Source organism: Meriones unguiculatus, chromosome 20 (assembly GCF_030254825.1).
Source record: "Meriones unguiculatus strain TT.TT164.6M chromosome 20, Bangor_MerUng_6.1, whole genome shotgun sequence".
Taxonomy (NCBI): Eukaryota; Metazoa; Chordata; class Mammalia; order Rodentia; family Muridae; genus Meriones; species Meriones unguiculatus.
Window position 1 is genome coordinate 45,896,610 of NC_083367.1, and position 21,123 is coordinate 45,917,732.

Here is a 21,123-nt window from a genome sequence, read left to right on the forward strand (position 1 = left end):
CTGAGAGAAGGCATTAGCTTCCCCCAAGGAAACACTGGTCCAGGAAGAGAGTCAGGACTTGCTTATCATTTGAAGAAATGCCTACCAAAAATCCAGTCTGTCAAATGCCTACCAAAAATCCAGTCTGTTAAAGTTTTCCTCTTCAAACTAATCTGTTAGAATTTATTTCCAATATTTTATTTTATTTCTGTTGCTTACATCTTTAAATTCTCTTATTCTTTTTAAATTTATACTAATAGTGCTAATCATAAATTTAACATTTTATAATTTTTAATTTGTGTGTGTATATTGATGTGTGAAAGTAGATAGATAGATAGATAGATAGATAGATAGATAGATAGATAGATAGATAGATAGAGTTATAGTTCTCAAGAATTGGGACTTTAATTGCTGAGTAGTATTCCATTGTGTAAATATACCACAATTTCTGTTTCCAGATTCTGGCTATTACGAATAAAGCTGCTACAAACATGGTTGAGCAAATGTCCTTGTTGTGTACTTGAGCATCTTTTGAATATATGCCTAGGAGAGGTATAGCTGGATCTTGAGGTAGCACTCTTCCTAATTGTCTCTTCTAACATGTGGTATAATATTTTAATTTTAAAATCACAATCTTATATTACCATACAAGAATGAAAACCACAAAGTGATTTCCAAAGTGGTTGTACAAGGTTACATTCCCACCAGCAGTGGAGGAGGGTTCCCCTTTCTCCACATCCTCTCCACCATGAGTTGTCACTTGAGTTCTTGATCTTAGCCATTGTGATGGGTGTAAGGTGAAATCTCAGGGTCGTTTTGATTTGCATTTCTCTGATGAGTAAGAATGTTGAGCATTTCTTTAAGTGTTTTTCTGACATTCCATATTCCTCTATTGAGAATTCTCTATCTCTGTACCCCATTTTTTTAATTGGATTATTTGCTCTGTTGCTTTTTAACTTCTTGAGTTCTTTATTTACACAATGGAATACTACTCAGCAATTAAAAACAAGGAAACCATAAAATTTGCAGGTAAATGGTGGGAACTAGAAAAGATCATCCTGAGTGAGCTATCCCAGAAGCAGAAAGACATACATGGTATATACTCACTTATAAGTGGATATTAGACATAATATAGGATAATCATACTAAGATCTGTACACCTGAAGAAGCTAAGCAAGAAGGAGGACCCCGGGTATGATGCTTAATCTTCATTCAGAAAGGCAAATGGGATAGATATTGGAAGAAGGTGAAAATAAAGAACAAGACAGGAGCCTACCACAGAGGGCCTCTGAAAGACTCTACCCAGTAGGATATTAAGCATATACTGAGACTCATAGCCAAACTTTAGGCAGATTGCAGGCAATCTTTTGAAAGAAAGGGGAGATAGAAAGACTCTCGGAAGGGTCTGGAGCTCCACAAGGAGAGCAGCAGAACCAAAAATTCTGGGCCTAGGGGTCAGTTCTGAGACTGATACTCCAACCAAGGACCATTCATGGAGATAACCTAGACTCCCTGCACAGAGGTAGCCCATGGCAACTCAGTCTCCAAATGGACTCCCTAATAAGGGGAGCATGGACTGTCTCTTACATGAACTCAGTGGCTGGCTCTTTGATCACCTCCCCCTGAGGGGGGAGCAGCCTGACTAGACCACAGAAGAAGACTATGAAAGACAGTCCTGATAAGACCTGATTGGCTAGGGTCAGATGGAAGGGGAGGGTCTACTGTCGGGGGCTGGGGAAGGGGCATGGGAGGAGATGAGGGGAGGGAAGGAGTGTAGGATTAGGAGGAAATGAGGGACGGGGCTACAGCTGGGATACAAAGTGAATAAACTGTAATAAATAGAAAATTATATTAAAAAGTAAAAAATGGGACGTTAAAAAGATTCATAATTATTTCATTGTAGTCAAGAAAATTATTTCTGTTATTTTTATTATTTATACAATAGATTCATTATATGGGTAAACATTTTATTGGTTCAAATATGTAAGCAATTTTAAGTGCTTGAAAATAAGATATGGTCTTTGTACAGAAACAAACAAATCCAAAAACTAACTAACCCAATTTATTTCTAATTCATTCCAACAAAAGCAGCATAAATTAAAATCTGCTGTTACAGACATATTATTTAAAGTAGAAAGCTGTGCCCAAAAATCTACTTAACAGTTCAAACTAGAAAAAGCTTTCCAAAAATGATTTAAAGGTCTGCCTTGTAGAAATTTAATAAGTATTACAATATGTGTTTTTCATTTGGTCTTTTGGACATGTTGACCTGTCTTTTAAAAGCTTTGGTGATGTGCTGTTCCTCTCTCAAATGTTCGATGATATGGAATTATTCCTGGGCTAGGTAAATTCATGGCGGCCCTGCCTTCCTGTTCTAACAGTATGAGCCCTTCAGTTTTGCCTTTTTTTTTTTATTGTAGTGTTTTATATTATGGCTTTTAAAGAGAAAACAGAAGAACAACCTTTCACAGATATCTTTAATGAAGATGAAACCGAGAGAAACTTTTTGTTGTCCAAACCTGTTTGCTTTCTTGTATTTGGAAAACCAGTAAGTTGTCTCTTCTAACACGTGGTTTAGTATTTTAATTTTAAAATCGCAATCTTACATTACCATACAAGAATAAAAACCACAAAGCATGGTCACATTTTTTTTTTAGTGTCTGATAGATTTTTTTTATATATAACATCACTTCAACTCTGATATAGTATTGGTATTAGGTTCATAACTATTTGTTGTTGATTATTAATATTTATTATTGACTTATCTTTTAGTTAAACAGTGGTTATTCCTAAACCAGCTGTATACCCAAATCATCACACAGAGACTAGGATTTATTTAATTAACCTAGAGCACAACGCTAGGCAATGATTACCCCATTCTAAACCTCCAGGCCCGCATAGTTTCCTCCCATTCAGATTTCCCACATTATATTTGCTTTTAGTCATATCTTAGGGCCAGTTCATCTCTCCTGGTGTTTCCATGTCCTCTCCTGCCAATCTCTCCTCCCTAACTCCTCCCACTTGCTTCTTTCTCCTCCCCTCCAGACCAAGATGTCCCACCCTATTCTCTCCATTGCTCAGCATTGGCTGGTTGTTTTATTGACGATACAGAGAACAAATGGAAGCATGTTTCCACAAACTTGAGGCAGGTGATGCTTAGAATAAGCATCATTGTATTATGATACAATGTCTAGACTGAAACCAGATAGTGGGGTAGAGAAATCAGCATTTGAATGAACAAAGGTAAATTGTATACATTCCACAAGAGCATTACACCAACAACTATCTTTCTTCTTATGCTGTGCACCACAAAAGGCCCTAGACAGTGCTGATGTTTGTTTAAATATTTTAAGGAAAATTTGTTTTAAAATTTAAGAAAAAACTTATCAAAACTCTGTTTCATAGTGATTGTTCCTGGTTTGATACCTAAGGTTATTTCATATTTTATTTGAATGTAAGATCTGCTTAGAACCTTGTTGTGAGGCTCTTAGATATATGAGATGAACAGGGGTGTCTGAAACACTGGAAGGTGCTGAGGGGCAGTGGGCATGTAGAATGTTAGAGAATAAGTATTGTCTTCCTACACAATGGGAAGAATACAGAGGGGCTGTTGCAAGGTTCTTGGCTTCTAGGCAGCTGTGGGCAGGACCTCCATGTGCGTTCTGCTTTCAGCCACAGAGCTAGTTGGTCATTAGAGGACTGGGCTGTTCAGTTGGGAAACTTCCAGAACAGTGGTGGCTAAGGGAGATCCCATCTTCACCTTAATTTCTGATAGAAACTATAGGACGTGCACCAAGAAGTATTTCCAACAATTCTCATTTTGTTTCTAAAAACATGGCTTTAAACGCCATTGCTGACAACATGCAGACACAAATACCACTTCACAAGAACGGCCCTTTAGCTTTGAAATACAATAATCTGCAAAGACATCAGTTACAGGTTTACCAGCTCTTAACTTTAAATGAGCTGAGGCTGCTTTCACAGCAGCTTAGGAGGCTGAGGCAGAAGGATCACAACCTTAAAGCTTACTCTGACTGCAGAGTGAGTTCTAGGCCAGCCTGTGCCGCTTACTGAGGTTCCATCTCAGAATAAGGTATTAATGCAGGTCCAATGATATCGCTCCGTAAAAGGTTCTCACCTACGTAGGCACAATATGTTGAACCCCAGTACTACAAAAAGAAGAGGAGAAAAAGAAAATTATTCAATGGAAGTCACCAAAATTTCCATTTTCCTTTAGAAAGAAAATAAAATGACAAATCTCAATATATTTTATAGTGATTTATAATTGGAATTACATATTTTTGCCACATCCTGATGGTACAGCTTCCTGATTTCAGGTATAGCTTCCCAACTTCCTTAAGTGATAGTGTATGTGAATAAGCCCAGGATATGTGAGATATACAAGAACTAGTGGAGAAAGTGAAGTTCTAAATATGCTGGGCCTCCTTCATTTTATAGGACAAACATTTATGTAATGATAACCATCAGTAGAATTCTTTAAATTGTTGCTTCTGCTTACCCATGAAATGGATGTTTTGTTGTATTTTAAATAGCGTTTCTCTTTTAAAGGGATGTGGGAAGACAACATTAGCGCGTAACATAGCACAGATTTGGAAATGTATTCGTGTTGAAGGTAAATTTAATTCTTTTCAATATTTTAGTATGAAAATTTTCAAAGATTCACAAAATAAGATTCCATAATAACCACCCAGCTAAGATTCTATAATTAATATTTTGTCATGTTCCCTCATCCCACATCTGTCCACATGATTCTTACCAACTTTCTAATAGCATCAACACAGTCGTGTTTATCCAATGTCTTTGGCTCCACCTTTCCTCTAAGCTTCTGTTTCCATCAGAACTGTTTATGTGTGTGTGTGAGAGCATCTTCTCCTTAGAGATGAAAAAAGAAAGAACCGAAGCTCTTTTTTAAAAGAATTCCCCAGAACTTTAGGACCTTTATTGGAAAAGAGTGTATTTTTTATTTATAAGTTTCCTTAAGTTCTCTGCAGTATGTAAGACAACAGGCTGATGCACACACACACACACACACACACACGCACACACACACCAACACTAACACACCCTTCTAGTCAGTAAAGCTATTTATCTCCTAATAGAAAAGTAAGGAAAGCATGAATAGGAAATTCATAACAGAAGGGACTGAGGGCACGGTCACACAAGCATGGGGACCTGAGCTCCACCTTCAGCATCTGTATAATAAACAGCAAGACAGGTGTGGTGGCACATGCTTGCAAACCCTGTGCTGGACAGGCAGAGACCGGAGGATCCCTGGAGCTCCCCGGCCGGCCAGCCTAGCCTAACTGGCAGGTGAGCCCCGGAGCCTGCAAAGCGGATAGCTGCTGAGGAGTGAGAGCCGAGACTGACCTCCAGCTTCCACACGCACGTGCTCACATGTCCACATGTGTACACACACACACACACAAATGCATACATGCCCAGTGCCCATATATATACACACACACACACATTGTGCACACGTACGTGTACACACACAACACTCATAAAACTAGAATCTAAGAAATGTAAGAAAAGCCGAATCTCTCGGCAGTTTTTAAAAACTAACACTGATCCATCTTTGCCTAACAAGTCGGTGATGAATCATTAAACTCACCAAAAGAACTGTTGGCAAGGATGCTATGAAATGGGTATTCCGAGTGCTCTCGGTAAAAGTGAGATGCCACAATTTTGTGTATGTGTGTGGAGTCTGCTCCACACGTGGTAGCGGAGAGCACGCTCATATGGAACCCTGAAATGTTCTTCTTAAAAAAAAAAAGTTATTTCTTCTGTTTCATGTGTATGGGTATTTTGCCTTCTGATATGAGTGTGCAGCACGTGTGTGCCTGATGCCCATGGAGGCCAGAAGAGGGCTGGCATCCTCCAGACCTGGAGTAACAGAGGGCTCTGTGCCAGCCCTGTGGGTCCTCTACCAAACCAGTCATCTATCTCAGTCAGGGGCCACCTCCCCCCTTTTTTAAATTAAAAAGTCTGGGAAGTCTTAAAGAATAACACGGCTTCTATAAATTCCTGGCATCTGGGGCTGTGACGCACCTCAGCTCTTCCCTTAATTCCTCCGTATAGTCTCAGGTGATGCGCGCCCCCACCCCCCATTCATCTCTGCTACCAGTTACCAAACCTTTAGAAAACGTTTCTTACTGTGTCGTCCCGCACTCATATTTTTTGAACTCATGTTTTAGCTCTCTCGATTCTGGAGGAACACATTGCCGCCGACACCGAAACGGGAACAATGGTGAGCAAATAAATCTAGCATTTCACGGTTACTGCGATGACCCCCCCCAATTGCGCGTCCCAGGTAGAGAGCTGCGGTAATGTCCAGTATCTGTGCTTGTTGTAGCTGCAGTCGCTGCTGCTGAGCGGTCAGAGCATCCCGGACGAGCTGATCGTCAAGCTGATCCTGGAGAAGCTCAAGTCTCCAGAAGTCTCTCACTTCGGTAGGTGCGCGCGCGCGTCTGCATCCTCCTCCTGCTGCTCTGACTCGGGAATCCCACAGACCCAGCTGAGCTGAAGCTGTTTTCCCCTGAAACTCCACATCTCTCCCGCTCGCCCAGCATAAACACACCCTTGGGAGAAAGACATCCCAGAAGAGAGTTAAGGGAGAAGTTTGTAACTGTTAAGGTGCTGAAGTTGGGGCTGAAAACCTGGTTGGGTGATAGAACACTTGCCTAGCACAGTCGAAGGCCTGCCTGGGTTCACTTCTCAGGACCAAAATCTAAAAAGCTACACAAGAATACAGGGATTCAACATGGAATACGGCACGGTAAAAACTGTATCAAAGCAAATGATGAGAAAAGCAACAGATAGTATCATTTGTCTCGGAAGCACCTATGTCACTTAATTTACTTTTTACAAAAGTATTCTAAATAAAATAAAATAAAATAGCAGAAAAATGTATTGAAGGCTGTGGTGGTTTGAACAGGTATGCCCCCTCCCCCCCGGTAGATTCATGTGTTTGAATGCTTGGCCTTTAGGGAATGGCATTATTAGGAGGTGTGACTCGGTTGGAGGAAGTGTGTCAGCATAGGGGCGGGCTTTGAGTTCTCCTATGCTCACCCAGTGTGGCACACAGTCTCCTCCTGCTGCCTGTGTGTCAAGATGTGGAACTCTCAGCTCCTTCTCCAGCACCCCGCCTGCCTGGAGGTTGCCATGTTTCCCACCATGATGATAACGGACTAAACCTCTGAACTGTAAGCCAGCCCCAGTTAAATGTTTTCCCTTACAAGACTTGCAGTGGCCATGGTGACACTTAATAGCAAGCAAGCAAACAAACCAATCAACAAACAAACAAAAACCAACCAAACAAACAAACAAAAAACCTAATTAAGACAAGTTTCCAGCTGAGGAATTGAGACATATTTTTACTAATAAGAGAAAAGTTTCTTGGGCAAGCAAGTGACATAATTTAAAAATATATTAAGGAAGTCCATATGACAATGGTCCCCACATTTCTCTGAGAAGAGTTAGGCTTCTATGTGAGAATGCAAGCCAATAGATGTTCTAAGCCCAAATCATATTGTGCTCTGTCCCTTAAGCTATACAGAGAGTGCATGGGTTTTTCATGACTCTCTATAACAGACATAGATACAATAGGCATGTACCCAACATGCATATTAGATAATAATTTAAGGATAAAATAATAGATCACATAAAAGGTCGTATGACCACTTCTAACCTGAGTTAAAAGAAGTATTAGCATGGAATTTTTTTTTTCCTAAGTGTCTCGTCTAAAATGAACTGACAGATTTTTAAAAAGAATTGAAAAAATTTACTTATTATTATGGGTAGGGGGAAGCACACATGCAGAGGTCAGAGGACAACTTGAGGGAGTTTGTTCGCTCCTTTATCATATGAATGTTGGGGAACTGTCACTAGGCTTGTGACAAATACCTTCACCCCTTGAGCCATCTTGCCTGCCACCAACTTGGAATTTTTAAAGATGTTTCTTCCTCGCTTGGTAATTTTTTAAATCAGAAAATCATTATTCATAGCTCCACTTCATGTGGCAATAACTATTAATTCACAATTTGTGACAGATAGTTTTATGAATTGGACTTACTCGTTATTAACTGTGTAATACTTTATAAAGTAATTATAATAAAGTCATGCTCCCACATGGTGATAATATTACAAGTTGTTAACTTATATTTTACAGGTTATATCATCACTGAAATACCGTCACTCTCACTAGATTCTACGAACACTTTCAAGCAAATAGAGCTCATTAAAAATTTAGAATTGCAACCCGATATCATAATCAATATTAAGGTAAGGATATTAGTCGTTTCCTGGGACAGTTTTTCAGGAAACTTAAATTCAAGGAATGCTTTCATACTTTAAAATAAAAACATTTATTTTATTTTTAATAGTGTTTCGGGGGGGGTGTCTATGCATATGAGTACAGATGCCTAAGGCCAGAAGAGGGTGTTGAATCCCCCAAGGCTGGAGCTAGAGGCAGTTGTGAGCCTGTGGGCTCTGGGACTTAGGTTCACCGCAGGAACAGTCCATGCTCTTAAGCATCAAGCCATCTGCTCAGACCGTGTTTCTATGCTTTATGGGTAGTTGTGGAAACAGTGATTTACGTACCCCGAGACTGTGCTTTTGCTCTTGAAGCTCCACCAACCTGAAACTCTTTCTCGCCCCATCACCAGACTAAACCATAGCTAACTCTGCAAGGCCGCGTGGGTATTGCCACATCAGATCCCGGCCTGGCAGCCCCTCCCTCGCTGCCCCATCCCCCAACAAGCTCACCAGTAGTTCACTGCTTCTCTAGGAACCTTTCCTGCTTCTCTCTTCTCTCCTATTACTCGCCTCTCTATAGTGCTCCTTTTCTTCAAAATGAGATATAAATCAATGACTCTGATATGAATCTGATATGACAGCATCTGATATGACAGCATCTGATATGACAGCATCTGATATGACAGCATCTACTTGTTTCTGTGAAAATGAGTCACAAGCTTAGGTGATGCTGAGACTCAGGGGTGTGTCAGGGGCAGCTCTGAGAGAGAAAGGAGGCTTTCTCTAGGGCTGCGCACTCTAGCACAGCCTCCTAGTGCTGACTGTGCCGTGGGCAGGAACAAGTCAAACTTCTGAGCAGGCCAGGTGTGGCGACGCATGACTGAGCGTCTTAGCACACGGATGGCTTAGGCAGAAGAAGTAAGAACTTGAGGTGAGGCCCGGTCAATGTAGTAAGACCAAATTAAAACAGAAACAAAAACAAACAAACAAACAAACAAACAAACTCTTGGGTTTAGAGAGATGGCTCAGTGGTTAAGAGCACTATCTGCTCTTCCAGAGGACCTGGGTTCAATTCCCAGCACCTCGATGGCAGTTAACGTCTGTAGCTCTAGTTCTGGAAGATCCAACACCCTCACACAGACATACATACCTGCAATCAAAACACCAATGCACATAAAATAAAAAGAAATAATTTATTAAAAAATAATAAAACTTGAGGATTTCCACGTATGAACACTTGTCAACAGAGGAAGAAGATAAAGTAGCTAAAATCAAATATGATGTCCCAGGAAGTAAAATGCAGATTGCATGGGGAATTAAAGGTTGGTGTAGAGAGCACATGGGTGGAAAGGCCCCAAATATTTACTATTATTTAAGTCACAGTACTGAATTTGTCTCCAAGTTTTTCTAGTTTCATTTCTGCTGTGGCAAAAATACCTTGACAAAAGGCAGCCTAGGGAGAAAATGTTCGTTTTACAATCCTAGGTACGGTCTCCGCTGGTTGGTTTTTATTTCCTGCCTGCCACAGAGTCACCTGGGAAGTGGAGGCAGGGCCCTCAGTGGAGGAATTTGTCCGTCTCAGGTTGGCCCCTGAGTGTGTGTGTGAGGCATTCCAATAACTGAGGCGGGAGGGCCCAGCCTACAATGGCTGAGCACTGAGTCAGCAAGCAGGCCAGTGTGCGGCTTCCTCCACGGTTTCCGCTCCAGGTCCCTGCCCTGACTTCCTTCAGTGATGGACTGTTGCTTGGAGATGTAAGCCAACCCTCCTCCTTCCCTGAGTTATTTTTGCTAGTGGCGTTTATTACAGCAACAGAAAACAAGGACATGGTCCATCCTGGCAGGGAAGTCGAGGATCAGGAACTGAAATGTCAGGCATCACATCTACAGTCAAGAGCAGAGAGAAGCTAACTACTTAACTTCCTGCTGTCTTCTGTAGCCCAGGACCCAAAGCCGGGTCGGGGGGTGGTGTGTGAAAGAGTAGGGGGTTAGGGAGAAGGGCACATGACATACAACCTAATTTCAGGCTGTGTCATCCCATTTAAAGTATCAATTTAAAGCAACAGACAGTCCTCCACAAACAAGCCCACAGGCCAGTCTGATCCGGACAGCCCCTAGGTGAGACTCTTCCCAGATAATCCTAGCTTGTGCCAATTTGACCATTAAAACTAACCCCACGTGCCTCAGAACCAGAAGCAGCAAAAGGGGGAACTGTGATTAGTTACTGGTCAAGAGGTGAGCCATTCCTTGGAAAGAACAAGTCTCCCAGTAAAAACGAAAAGTCTTCTATAAAAATCACAACACGGGAAGGCTCCACAGAGTGAATGAAGGCCTTGACTTAGTCCCTTTGTAAACGGGAGAGCGAGCCGCTCTCTTGGCTACCACTGTGCACCGCAGAGAGGAGCCCACAAGCCAGTGCTATGCAAGCTTCTCAGTGGCTCGGGGTGAGCTGGATAAAAGCCTGTGATTTCTGTAGCCTAGAAGTCTCCATCTTGGGACCCATGCATGAGTCTCGGCATCCATAAGTCTCCTTTAGATTACAGGTAAACGTTTACATGTATTACATCTTTCGAGACAAAGTGTCAGGCGTCCATGGTACTCGGAAGGGGTTTATGCTACAGAGAACACTTGTGGCCAGCAGGCACCTAGAGCAGGTGGCAGCAGTGTCCTGATGCCTGCTCAAATGCAAATTCCTGAGGCAAGAATCAGAAACTGTGGGAGCAGCACCCAACTGTCAGGTTGAGCTGTCTGTCTTCCAGGTGGTGATCAAGCTTATTAACCTTAAGAAACCCCGTCTGCACCCCATCAGGGCCCCTTACTGACTTCATGGTTGCTGCCTACAAATCTATAGTTCTTTTGTAAAAGTACCTGAATTAGTTAAAATCCCTCTGTTGAAAACGTAGGAGGCCCAGAGGAAAGTCTGCGTCACTAAGTACCCAAGCATTCTCTGCAGAGAGATAGCACGAAGAAATTCGAAACGGCGCAAGAGCGCATCCACAGTTCCTTGCTGCTTCTGTTTTTCTGAATATGGTTGTCATCAGAATCACAAATGCTTTAAAAAACAACAACAACAACAATAAAAAAAAACCCTATGTTTCCCAAGATGGCTTCCAACTCTCAATCCTCCTGCCTCAGCCTGCGCGGTGCTGGGATTGCACGAGTTCCCTCCCACACCTGGCTCCTGGCAATGTTTTTTGGAGTGGCTAAACGACCCCGTTCTTAGTAAATTGTCGGGGGCACAGAAATCCATAGCAGCTCTCCAGAGGAGGTGCGTCCGCCGCTTGAGTCTCACCATCACTAAACACAGACTAGATTCTTCTAGATATTTAAAGCGCTGAATTTATCTGTGCATGAGTGTTGGCACATGTGCCGTGGGGAAGGGGGCAGGGACCTGTTCTGAGAGTCTCCCTGCAGGAGGGCTGGCATCACAGACGTTCGCTTCTACATCCAGTTTTCATGGCTCCCGGCAACCGAACGCAGCTCATCAGGTTTGCTCAGCTAGCACTTTAACCCACTGAACAACTCCCCATCCCCTCATCCAATTTTTTTTTAATCCTATAAAACATTCAGAGCATTCAGGATTTACAGTCTCGAGCCATCACCTTCGTTACTAAAATAAAAAAAAAAAAAAAGCACATAGAGAACTCAGGTGTAGATGAGAAGGCCACCATGCGACATTGTCACCTGAGATAGTTATTGTAGAAAAAAATGAATATTTGTATTAATCCATAGATTACTAAGCAGTTAATTTTTAAACCCCCCCCCTTTTATCAATAACAGACACAGACACTTAATAGATTGTAATGTGCCTATACACTGGGAATAGGCAGAAACCAACCCCCTAACTTCTTTTTACAAACCACCATAGTCCAGCCAGCACCCCTTGTCATGCTCTAACCATTCCTATCTGCGCTCCTTCCCATCCACAATCCCATAAATACTCACACATGCTTTCCATCTTGGCTGCTTCTCTCCATCACCAATTCTCAGAGCAAACATTTTTTTTTTTACAACTCTGCTTTTTTTCCTTCTCCTTTCCTGTCTCTCTTTCCTCTCTTCCCCTCCCATGATCTTCTGTCCTCCAAGCCCAAGAACCTCCGCTCTGCCTACCTTACTTTGGCCCTGCCCAGGTATAGGCCTTTATTGGCTAATCAGGGATAATTTGGAGGCAATGTTACCCAGCATCCTTTTGGTGTACATGAGGGTTTGCTCTTAAATGTTAAGAAAAACAGTTAGTCCAAATACAAAGGGGGAAAAGCAATTAGTCAAATACAAAGCACCAGAACGTGCTGTTACAGATGGTAATGGCTTTAGTCATAATATTAGATTACTTTCCTTTAGCTAGCTTGAGAGCGGAGTAAATTCAAGCACATGAAAGCATTTTGAAAGATGCAGGTTTTTTGTTTGTTTGTTTGTTTGTTTTTGGTTAACCATGTGAGATACGTTTTCTCCATTTGCAGAATTAAAAGGCTACATAACATATTTCAGGTCCCTTTCCTGAATTTTATGTCTTATTTTGTCCATAAAGTGACAATAAATATGACAAATTTATCAAATATATCAATATTTTGGTAGGAGATACGTGGATTTCTTCCTCATTTCCTTCCCTCTTAGCCTTTTTAAGCTAAAATAATAAAAATCTTCCTGTGAAACTTTGCAGATTTTCTGTCTTCTGTTCTATTTTTTATTCCTTTCACTGTTCTGCTATTTTAAATGTCTGATAATCTCAAATATATTAACTTCAGACAAACAAAACTGCTGACCTGGCATGCAAGTCATGTACTAAAATTTGCCAGCTGCTCTTCCAGAGGACCCAGGTTCAAGTCCTAGCACCCATACGGTGGCTCACAGGCTGTATAACTCCAGTCACAGGGAATCTGATACTCTCTTCTGGCCTTCATGGGTACCAGGCACATACATGGGACACAGACATACATGTAGGCAAAACACCCATACACGTAAAAATAATAATAAATACTTAAAAGAATAAATAGACAGAATAAAAAGGAAAGTTACACTCTCTGAGCAATTCAGAAAAATGACCAGACTTACAAAGGTCTTACAAAGGTGAGGTTCTGTAAAAGACTACACTATGGAGTGGGAATTCTGAGAAAAAACAACAACAACAACAACACAGTATGTCATTAAATGGATAATTATTCTGCCTATCTCTCTCATATGGCTTAATGTAAGCCTGCCTTTCCTAGGAAATCGAATGGTTTAAATGACTTAATAATGTTTCTTAGTGTGGCGACTACGATTTGTGCCAAAGAATTTCTGGGCAAAGACAGCACAGTGCTACAGGCTACGTATACACCAGAGAGCAGTGGGACCCTGAAATCATTGGGAGCCGCAAGAAAAAGAAGCGGGAGCCCACCAAAGAAGGAAAACCTGAAGAGGAAGAAGAGGAAGAAGAGCAAGAGGAGGAGGAGGTAATGTCCACTGCAGCCATTATCATGGGAGACCCTTTAAACTCTACTGTGATTAAGTGACAGCAAGGGGAAGAGCAGGTGCCAGAGAAAACTAAGTTTTACATTTTTATGTCAGGAGGAGATATCTAAAAGTACCCCATGTTTTCAGAGCTATTTGATTTTTTAAATACGTTCGTTAAAATTGGTCTATATTAATTGCACAGAACAATGGGTTTGGTCTTGGCATTTTCACACGTGCACACAATGTTCTCTGACCAGACACACCCACGTATTGCCCTCACGGCTCCCACTGGTCCTCTTTCCCTCCAAATAATCACCTTGCTAGTGCAAGTCTCATTTTTCATTTTTTTTTAAATGCAGATTCCACATATGAGAGAAAACATGCCACATTTTCCTTTCCGAGTATAGAGGATGGTCTCCAGTTCACACACACAAACACACACACACACACTGTGTTTTCTTTCTGTTTATTGACAGATGACCCCATAACTTGGCTACTGTGAAGAGTGCCAAGGCACACACAGATTTCGGGAAGCGCTTGCATACTGGCTCTCGCTCCTTTGGCTGATCACCCACCAGTGGCTTAGCCGGATCACGCGTTACTTTAAATTTTAGTTTCCTGAAGAACCTCCACATTGTTCTCCATAACTGCTGAACCAATTTACATTTCCACCGGCAGAATGCAAAGGCTCCTTTTCCTCTGCATCCCTGCCAGCAATTTTGGTTGGTTGCTGTCTCGGTGATAGCCCATCTGAGTTGTGTGAGGTGGAATCTCAATGTCATTTTAATTTCTATTCCCACAGTCAATAAAGATACACATTTTTCTGTATTTCCTCCTTTATTACACATACATTATTTTCTCATACAATATGATCTGAATACAGCTTCCCCTCCCTCCACTCCTCCCAGTTCCTCTCCACCTCCTCTCTCTTTTCTGGCTGTGGGTCTCTCTATTTGTTCCCATCTGCCACAGGAGGAGGCCTCTCTGATGATGGCTGAATAAGGCACTGCTCTATGAGTATAGCAGAATATCCTAAGCGGTCATTTTCTTGTCAACTTTTTTAGACCCGTAGTATTTGGTTTTACCATAGGTTTCTGGACTACCTAGATTCTGGTTCTTGGTCACCGAAGCAGTATCAGATTTATGGGTTCCATCTCATAAAATGGGCATTAAGTAGGTCAGGTATCTGTTGCTTACTCACACAGGTTTGTGCCACAAGTGCCCTAGAGTATTTTAGAGTCAGGACAGATTCTAGATCAAAGGTTTTGTTGTTGGGTTGGTGTTTACTTTTCTCTTTTGGTAGCCATGTCACAGACACTAAAACAATGGGGAGGAGGGTTCTTTCTTATGTAGGCAACAGCTTGACCCCTCCATGTCCAATGAGTTGTGCAGGTGTTGTCTTCAGCAATGGGGACTTGCTGTCCATTTGTGGAGAGCAACCTATTGTTTTGGCAGCAGCCTGAGTTGTTTGAGGATTTCTGTGGGACCAACAACTCAAAAGGATGAAACCCAGTCTTGGTACTGGAAGCTTTGCTTAGTGACAAGAGATGGCCAGTAGGGGTTTCATCTCCCTCATTATTTGGAAGCTTCCTTAGGATCATCTTCATGTATTATGGGAAGTTTCAACTGCACTGTGTCCATACCGCCCCTCAAATGCTCTTCAACTCTAGCTGTCTCTCCCCTCTGTCCCTCCCTCAGTCCCATCTCTCCTTCTCCTTCCCACTTGATCTCCCTGTCACTCCCCTCTGCTCCCATTCCAATCCACCTTTAAACCCTCTTTTCCCCTCTCAGATCCATGCGTCCTTCCTAGTCCCTTCCTTTATGCCTAACATCTCTGGCACTACAGATTGTAGCTTGGCTAATTAATTAATTTTGTGTATTTAATATACACATAAAAGCAGTTATACATGCCATATTTATTTTTCCGGGTCTGGGTTACCTCACTCAAAATGATTTTTTCTAATTCCATCAATTTGCCTGCAATTTTCATGATGTTACTAATTTTTTTTTAAGAGCTGAGTATTACTCCGTTGTGTAAATCCACCACATCTTCTTTATCCATCCTTCTGTTGAAGGATTTCTAGGCTGTTTCCAATTTCTAACTATTATGAATAGAGCAGCAATGAGCATAGTTGAGCAAGTGTCTCTGTGTTGGGAAGGAGTGTCCTTTGGGTATATGCCCAGGAGTGGTGTAGCTGAGTCTTGAGATAAATCCATTCCCATCTTTCTGGGGAATCACCACAGTGATGGCCATAGTGGCAGTACATGTTTGTACCCCCACTAGCAATGCTCCCCATCATTGCCAGAATGAACTGTTGGGTTTTGTTGTTGTGCTTTTGAGCTTAGCCATTCTGACAGGTGTAAGGTGGAATCTCAAAGCGGGTTTGATTAGCAGATGTTGAGCATTTCTTTAAGTGCTTCTCAGCCATTTGAGAGTCCACTGTTGAGAATTCCCTGTTTAGAACTGTACCCCATTTTATAATTGGATTACTTGGTTTTTGATATCTAATTTCTCGAGTTCCTTATATATTTTGGATATTAGTCCTCTATCAGATGTAAGAATTCGTAAAAATCTTTTCCCACTCTGTGGACTACCACTTTGTTCGATTGACGGTGCCCTTTGCCTTACAGAAGCTTTTCAGTTTCGTGAGGTCCCATTTATTGTTGATCTTAGAGCCTGAGTTGTTGGTGTTCTGTTTAGAGAGTTGTCTCCTGTGACATTGTGTTCACAATTATTCCCCACTTTCTCCTCTATCAGGTTCAGTGTATCTGGTTTTACATTGACGTCTTTGATCAACTTGGACTTGGGTTTTGTTGATGGATGATATGTGTGGATCTATTTGCAGGTTGACAAGCTGTATGTTGAAGATGCTGTCTTTCCCCCAGTGTGTATTTCTGGGTTCTTTATCAAACAAAAATCAGGTGTTTATAGGTGTGTGGATTAATGTTGGGTCTTCAATTCCATTGATTAATGTGTCTGTTTCTGTCTTTATACCAATACCATGCTGTTTTTATTACTATAGCTTTATAGTGTAACTTGAAATCAAGAATGGTGAGACCTCTTGCAGTTCTTTTATTATTTAGGATTGTTTTAGCTATTCTGTTTTTTGTTTGTTTTGTTTTATTTTGTTTTTTTATTTGTGTGTGTGTTTCCATATGAAGTTGAGAATTGTCCTTTCAAGATCTGTGAAGAATTGTGTTGTGATTTTGATGGAGATTGTAGTGAATCTGTAGATTGCTTTTGGTAGGATAACCATTTTTACTATGCTAATCCTACCAATCCATGAGCATGGGAGAGCTTTCCATCTTCTGGTATATTCTACAATTTATTTCCTGAAAGACTTGTAACTTTTATCATACATGTCTTTCACTACCTTGGTCAAAGTTACCTTAAGATTTTCTATATTAGTTGAGGCTATTGTGAAATGAATATTGGCATTAACTCTTCTTTGACAGTCTGGTAGAATTCTGCACTAAGGCTTTTTTGTTGTTGTTGTTTGGAAGCCTTTTAACAACTGCTTCTAATTCACTAGAGATTACAAATATGTTTAAATTATTTATCTGATCTTAATTTAACTTTGGTAAATGGTGGCTATCAAGAAAATTATTTTTTTAAATATTTTCCAGTTTGGTGGAATATAGGGTTTTTAAGTATGTCCTTATGATTCTCAGGTTTTCCTCAGTGTTTGCTATTATATCCCCCTTTTCATTTCTGATTTTAATTTGGATATTTTCTCTCTACCTTTTCGTTAGTTTAAATAAGGTTTGTTTGTTGATATTCTCAAAGAGCCAACTCTTTGTTTCATTAATTCTTTGTATTGTTCTTTCTGTCTCTATTTTATTAGTTTTGCTCCTCAATTTATTTCTTGCTGTCTACTCCTCTTGGGTGTGATTACTTCTTTTTGTTGTTCTAGAACTTTCAGGTGTGCTGTTAAGTTGCTAGTATGATATACCTCATTTTTTTAATGTAGGTACTTAGTGCTATAAACTTGCCTCTTAGAACTGCTTTCATTGTGTCCCCTAAGTTTGAATACAATATGTATTCACTTTCACACAATTCTAACTTTTTTAACCTTTTTAAAATTTCTGTCTTGACCCATTTTTATGCAGTTGTTCAGTTTCCACGAGTTTGTAGGCTTTCTGTTGTTTCTGTTGTTGACATCAGCTTTAACAGGTGTCGGATATGAAGCTCCTGGAATGGAGCTTCTGATGTAGTAGGCAGTCAATAACATCGTGAGGGCATGGTCCACAAGCTCAGGGACTCGGGGGCTCCAGTTTCCCTTTTTGCCTCCAAAGAAATGACACCCTTCCACTATTCTGCATATTGAGAACAACAACAAAAAAATTAGCAAGTGCTCAAGTCAATTTAAAGTTCAGTTTCCCGTGAGAACTTCCAGGCCGGCTCCATCTCCAATACATAAATTCCTCAGTCCCCACCCTTCCTCCTGTCCTTGCTTCTCACCACAAGATGGTGTTCTGGGATGCCCCTCATTAACCGAGAAACCATTTTCCTAGAGAGTTCAATCTGTCTCTCCCTTCTGTGTTTCCCCATTTAGGCATTTCTGGCTGAAATGCAGGTGGTGGCCGAGGTTCTTCAACACCTCGTTCAGAGGCCTGAGGACTTTCTGGATAACGTTGAAAACTCCATGAAGCTCTACAAAGACACGCTTCTCCGTGCTTTAGAGGTGAAAAGGCGACGTTGCTGAAGAGGGACTGTTGATACTGGTGCTTTGTCGTCAAATGGTTTTCAAGTGTCTTTGTGTGATGAAAAGGCTTACACCCCCATGTCTCTTTCTTTTTTAGTGTGTGTGTGTGTGTGTGTGTGTGTGTGCGTGTGTGTGTGCATGTGCTTGTGTGCTTTCATGTGTACTACATGCATTCAGAAGCCTGTGGAGGACAGAAGAAGGTATAGGAGTATAGGATCCCTGGGCTGGAGATGCAGGCAGTTGTGAGCCACCATGTAGGCACTGGGAACTGCACTCGGGTCCTCCGTAAGAGCAGGGGTGCTCTTAACCACCGTCTCTCCAGGCTCCCAAGCCTCTTTCTCACAATGACATCATTTTACTCCCACAAAGTACTCTGTGCTGCTCGGGATAAGTTAAATATGATTTTCAAAAGTCACTAGACTGTTAATAGAGGTGGGAATATGAATGTGGACCTCACCAGCAAGATGAAAAGTTAAAATAGATCCTATTTTTCAACTCAGTTTGTCAGACTATAAAAGCTAAACTAGCCAATGATGGCAGGAAAGGATGAACATTCTCTGCATTGTCCATGAAACATTTGAACTATGCAACTTACTGAAAAACAAATCAGTGGACAGAACCTGCCAGCATTAAAACCCACTTTTAGAAACCTAGTCCATTATTCAGTATCTAAGGATAGAGTGAATGACACTTAGTCAGTAGTGCTAAACACGTGTGTGTGTGTGTGTGTGTGTGTGTGTGTGTGTGTGTGTTATTTCTGTCAATAGTGAGCATAGGGAATAGAGAGATAATAAAGAGTGTGTTTGGTGTGTTTGTCTGTATTTCCTCAATGGCTTCTGCAAGTCCAGTTACTATAGCAACTATTAAAGAAAATATTTTTTAACTTTAAAAACTAGTAGAAAAATTTAAAAGTTAACAAGCTATTATAATCTGCTTAAATGTGGAATAGCAAAGGAGTGTTAAGTAAGCGCTGTAGCCATAGTATGTAATCCTAGGCAACTGTGAAGATGCAAAAGATGTGAAGATAGGAAATTATAATGTTTATCAGCAAATTAGGCTCCAAAGTTTCATATGCATTTTGATCTCAAACATGCAAAAAAAGATTTTTTTTTTCACAGAACAAGGAATGGATGGGAAACAGTAGTAATTGTGATAGCCTCCTTTCATTGACTGGATTAAAGCTGTTCTTCTTTGTATTCTTCAGTCCTGCAAGTTTTCTATAAAAAAAAAAAAGTGTGCCCTAAAGTAAGAAAAGGTGCAGCAAGCAGCTTAAGCGATGCTTTTATCTAAATGAAGAAAGCACATGATTTAAATTTCAGTCAGCGTTTTCTGTGCTTTTAAAACAAAAGTAGCAAAGCTACAGTTATGTGCTGCAAAAATGTCCCCCAAACCCTTTGTCTCAGGAAGGACTTGTAAGCTTTAGAGAGAAAAAAAAAAAAAAAAGAAAAGAAAAAGCAAGGACAGTAGCAGGAGATGAGGCGTAGCTCGGCGGGCAGGTGGTTGCTCAGGCTGTGCAAATCCTCGGCATCTCAAACGCAGGTCCGCAGTCGGCAGGCCAGCTCTGTCATATGCTGGAAGCGACACACATCGCAGCCTGCATGAGGCAGACGAAATCAGTTCTTCAGTTTCCCTCCCGGCCCGCCGAGGTTCTCGTCTCGTATTCGGGCGTCCCCCACAGTCCTGCCTTACCAGGTTTCTTTCGCGTTTCTCTCCAGGAGCTCATGGCGGAGCACAACCCCCAGTATCTCCTCGAGCTGGACGGGAACAAGTCACCGGAGGAGCAGTACCAGGTGAGGGCGCTGTGCCGCGCAGACACCCTACCGCCGAGAAGTTCAGGGTCGCCCTCGGTCTAGGACCGCTGGTTCGTGCTCTGACGCTTTAAAATCCCACGTCGCACTCATTCATCTGTCCATGTTTAAGGCGAAACCACGTCTGGATTTAAATGTCCGCTACGGCCACAGGTGCCTCCAAGAGAAGTAAAAGCGGGGGGCGGGTGACACGATGGGATGCCGGCATCGGTAGGCGTTAAGGGTGTGCAACTTAAAACCAGCGTGGCTGCTGCTTTGCCCACACTGTGATGGCCAAAGCTTTTCCTTATGAATGAGGCCCTAGGTCTAATACCAAGCACCACAGATTAACTAATGATACAGAACACAATAACTTTACTTTACTCTTACAAGGATCTGGCATAATGATGAGGTCTAGGAATGCATACAGGAAGAAAGTTGATGAATCCACCAGTCCCCTGCGTTATATAGCATCCAATGTACCGAGGGAAATCAATATGCAAATGGTCGCTTGTGCTGTGGTCAGAGAAGTAGATAAGGTATTTGAGGAGCTTGTGACAGAAGGGCAGTGCCTAGCGGTCATACGTGTGAATTTCACGTAAAGGATGAGTAAGAATTAGACCTCAGATGCGGGAGTGGGTGGGACACATTCTCTGCTTGGGGGAGAGTCTGCACAAATAGCCAAGGGCCAGGAAAGAACCGAGCGAGCTACAGGGACTGAACTTAGGGCTGAGGCAGGAGGAAGAGGTAGGAAGTGTGGAGTAGACCCAGGGTTCCATAGACCTGAGCAGAGTCTTTATCAAGTAAAGAGTTCAGACCTCATCAAGAGGGAACAGGTGGCCAGGGACAAGGCTGAAGCCAGACAGGAAAGAAAAATCTACTGAGAGTACAGTGTGAGGGAAAAGTGGAGGGGATACAAAATGTTGGTAGGATTGCTACCTGTG

General features: G+C 41.7%; 1 protein-coding gene across 2 annotated transcripts in view; it reads left to right on the forward strand.

Annotated features, from left to right (window-relative positions):
• Window positions 1-21,123, forward strand: part of Ak9 (adenylate kinase 9) — a 105,827-nt gene that overhangs the window by 6,196 nt on the left and 78,508 nt on the right. For both annotated transcript variants that reach the window (XR_009587922.1, XM_060373287.1), the window contains exons 2-9: window positions 2,400-2,527; window positions 4,549-4,612; window positions 6,198-6,250; window positions 6,356-6,452; window positions 8,171-8,283; window positions 13,500-13,685; window positions 18,243-18,371; window positions 20,108-20,182. Coding sequence is in view for 1 of the 2 variants with exons in the window: in XM_060373287.1 (XP_060229270.1) it covers window positions 2,411-2,527; window positions 4,549-4,612; window positions 6,198-6,250; window positions 6,356-6,452; window positions 8,171-8,283; window positions 13,500-13,685; window positions 18,243-18,371; window positions 20,108-20,182 (834 nt within the window). In the remaining variant the exon portion in view is untranslated. The remainder of the gene's footprint in view (window positions 1-2,399; window positions 2,528-4,548; window positions 4,613-6,197; window positions 6,251-6,355; window positions 6,453-8,170; window positions 8,284-13,499; window positions 13,686-18,242; window positions 18,372-20,107; window positions 20,183-21,123) is intronic.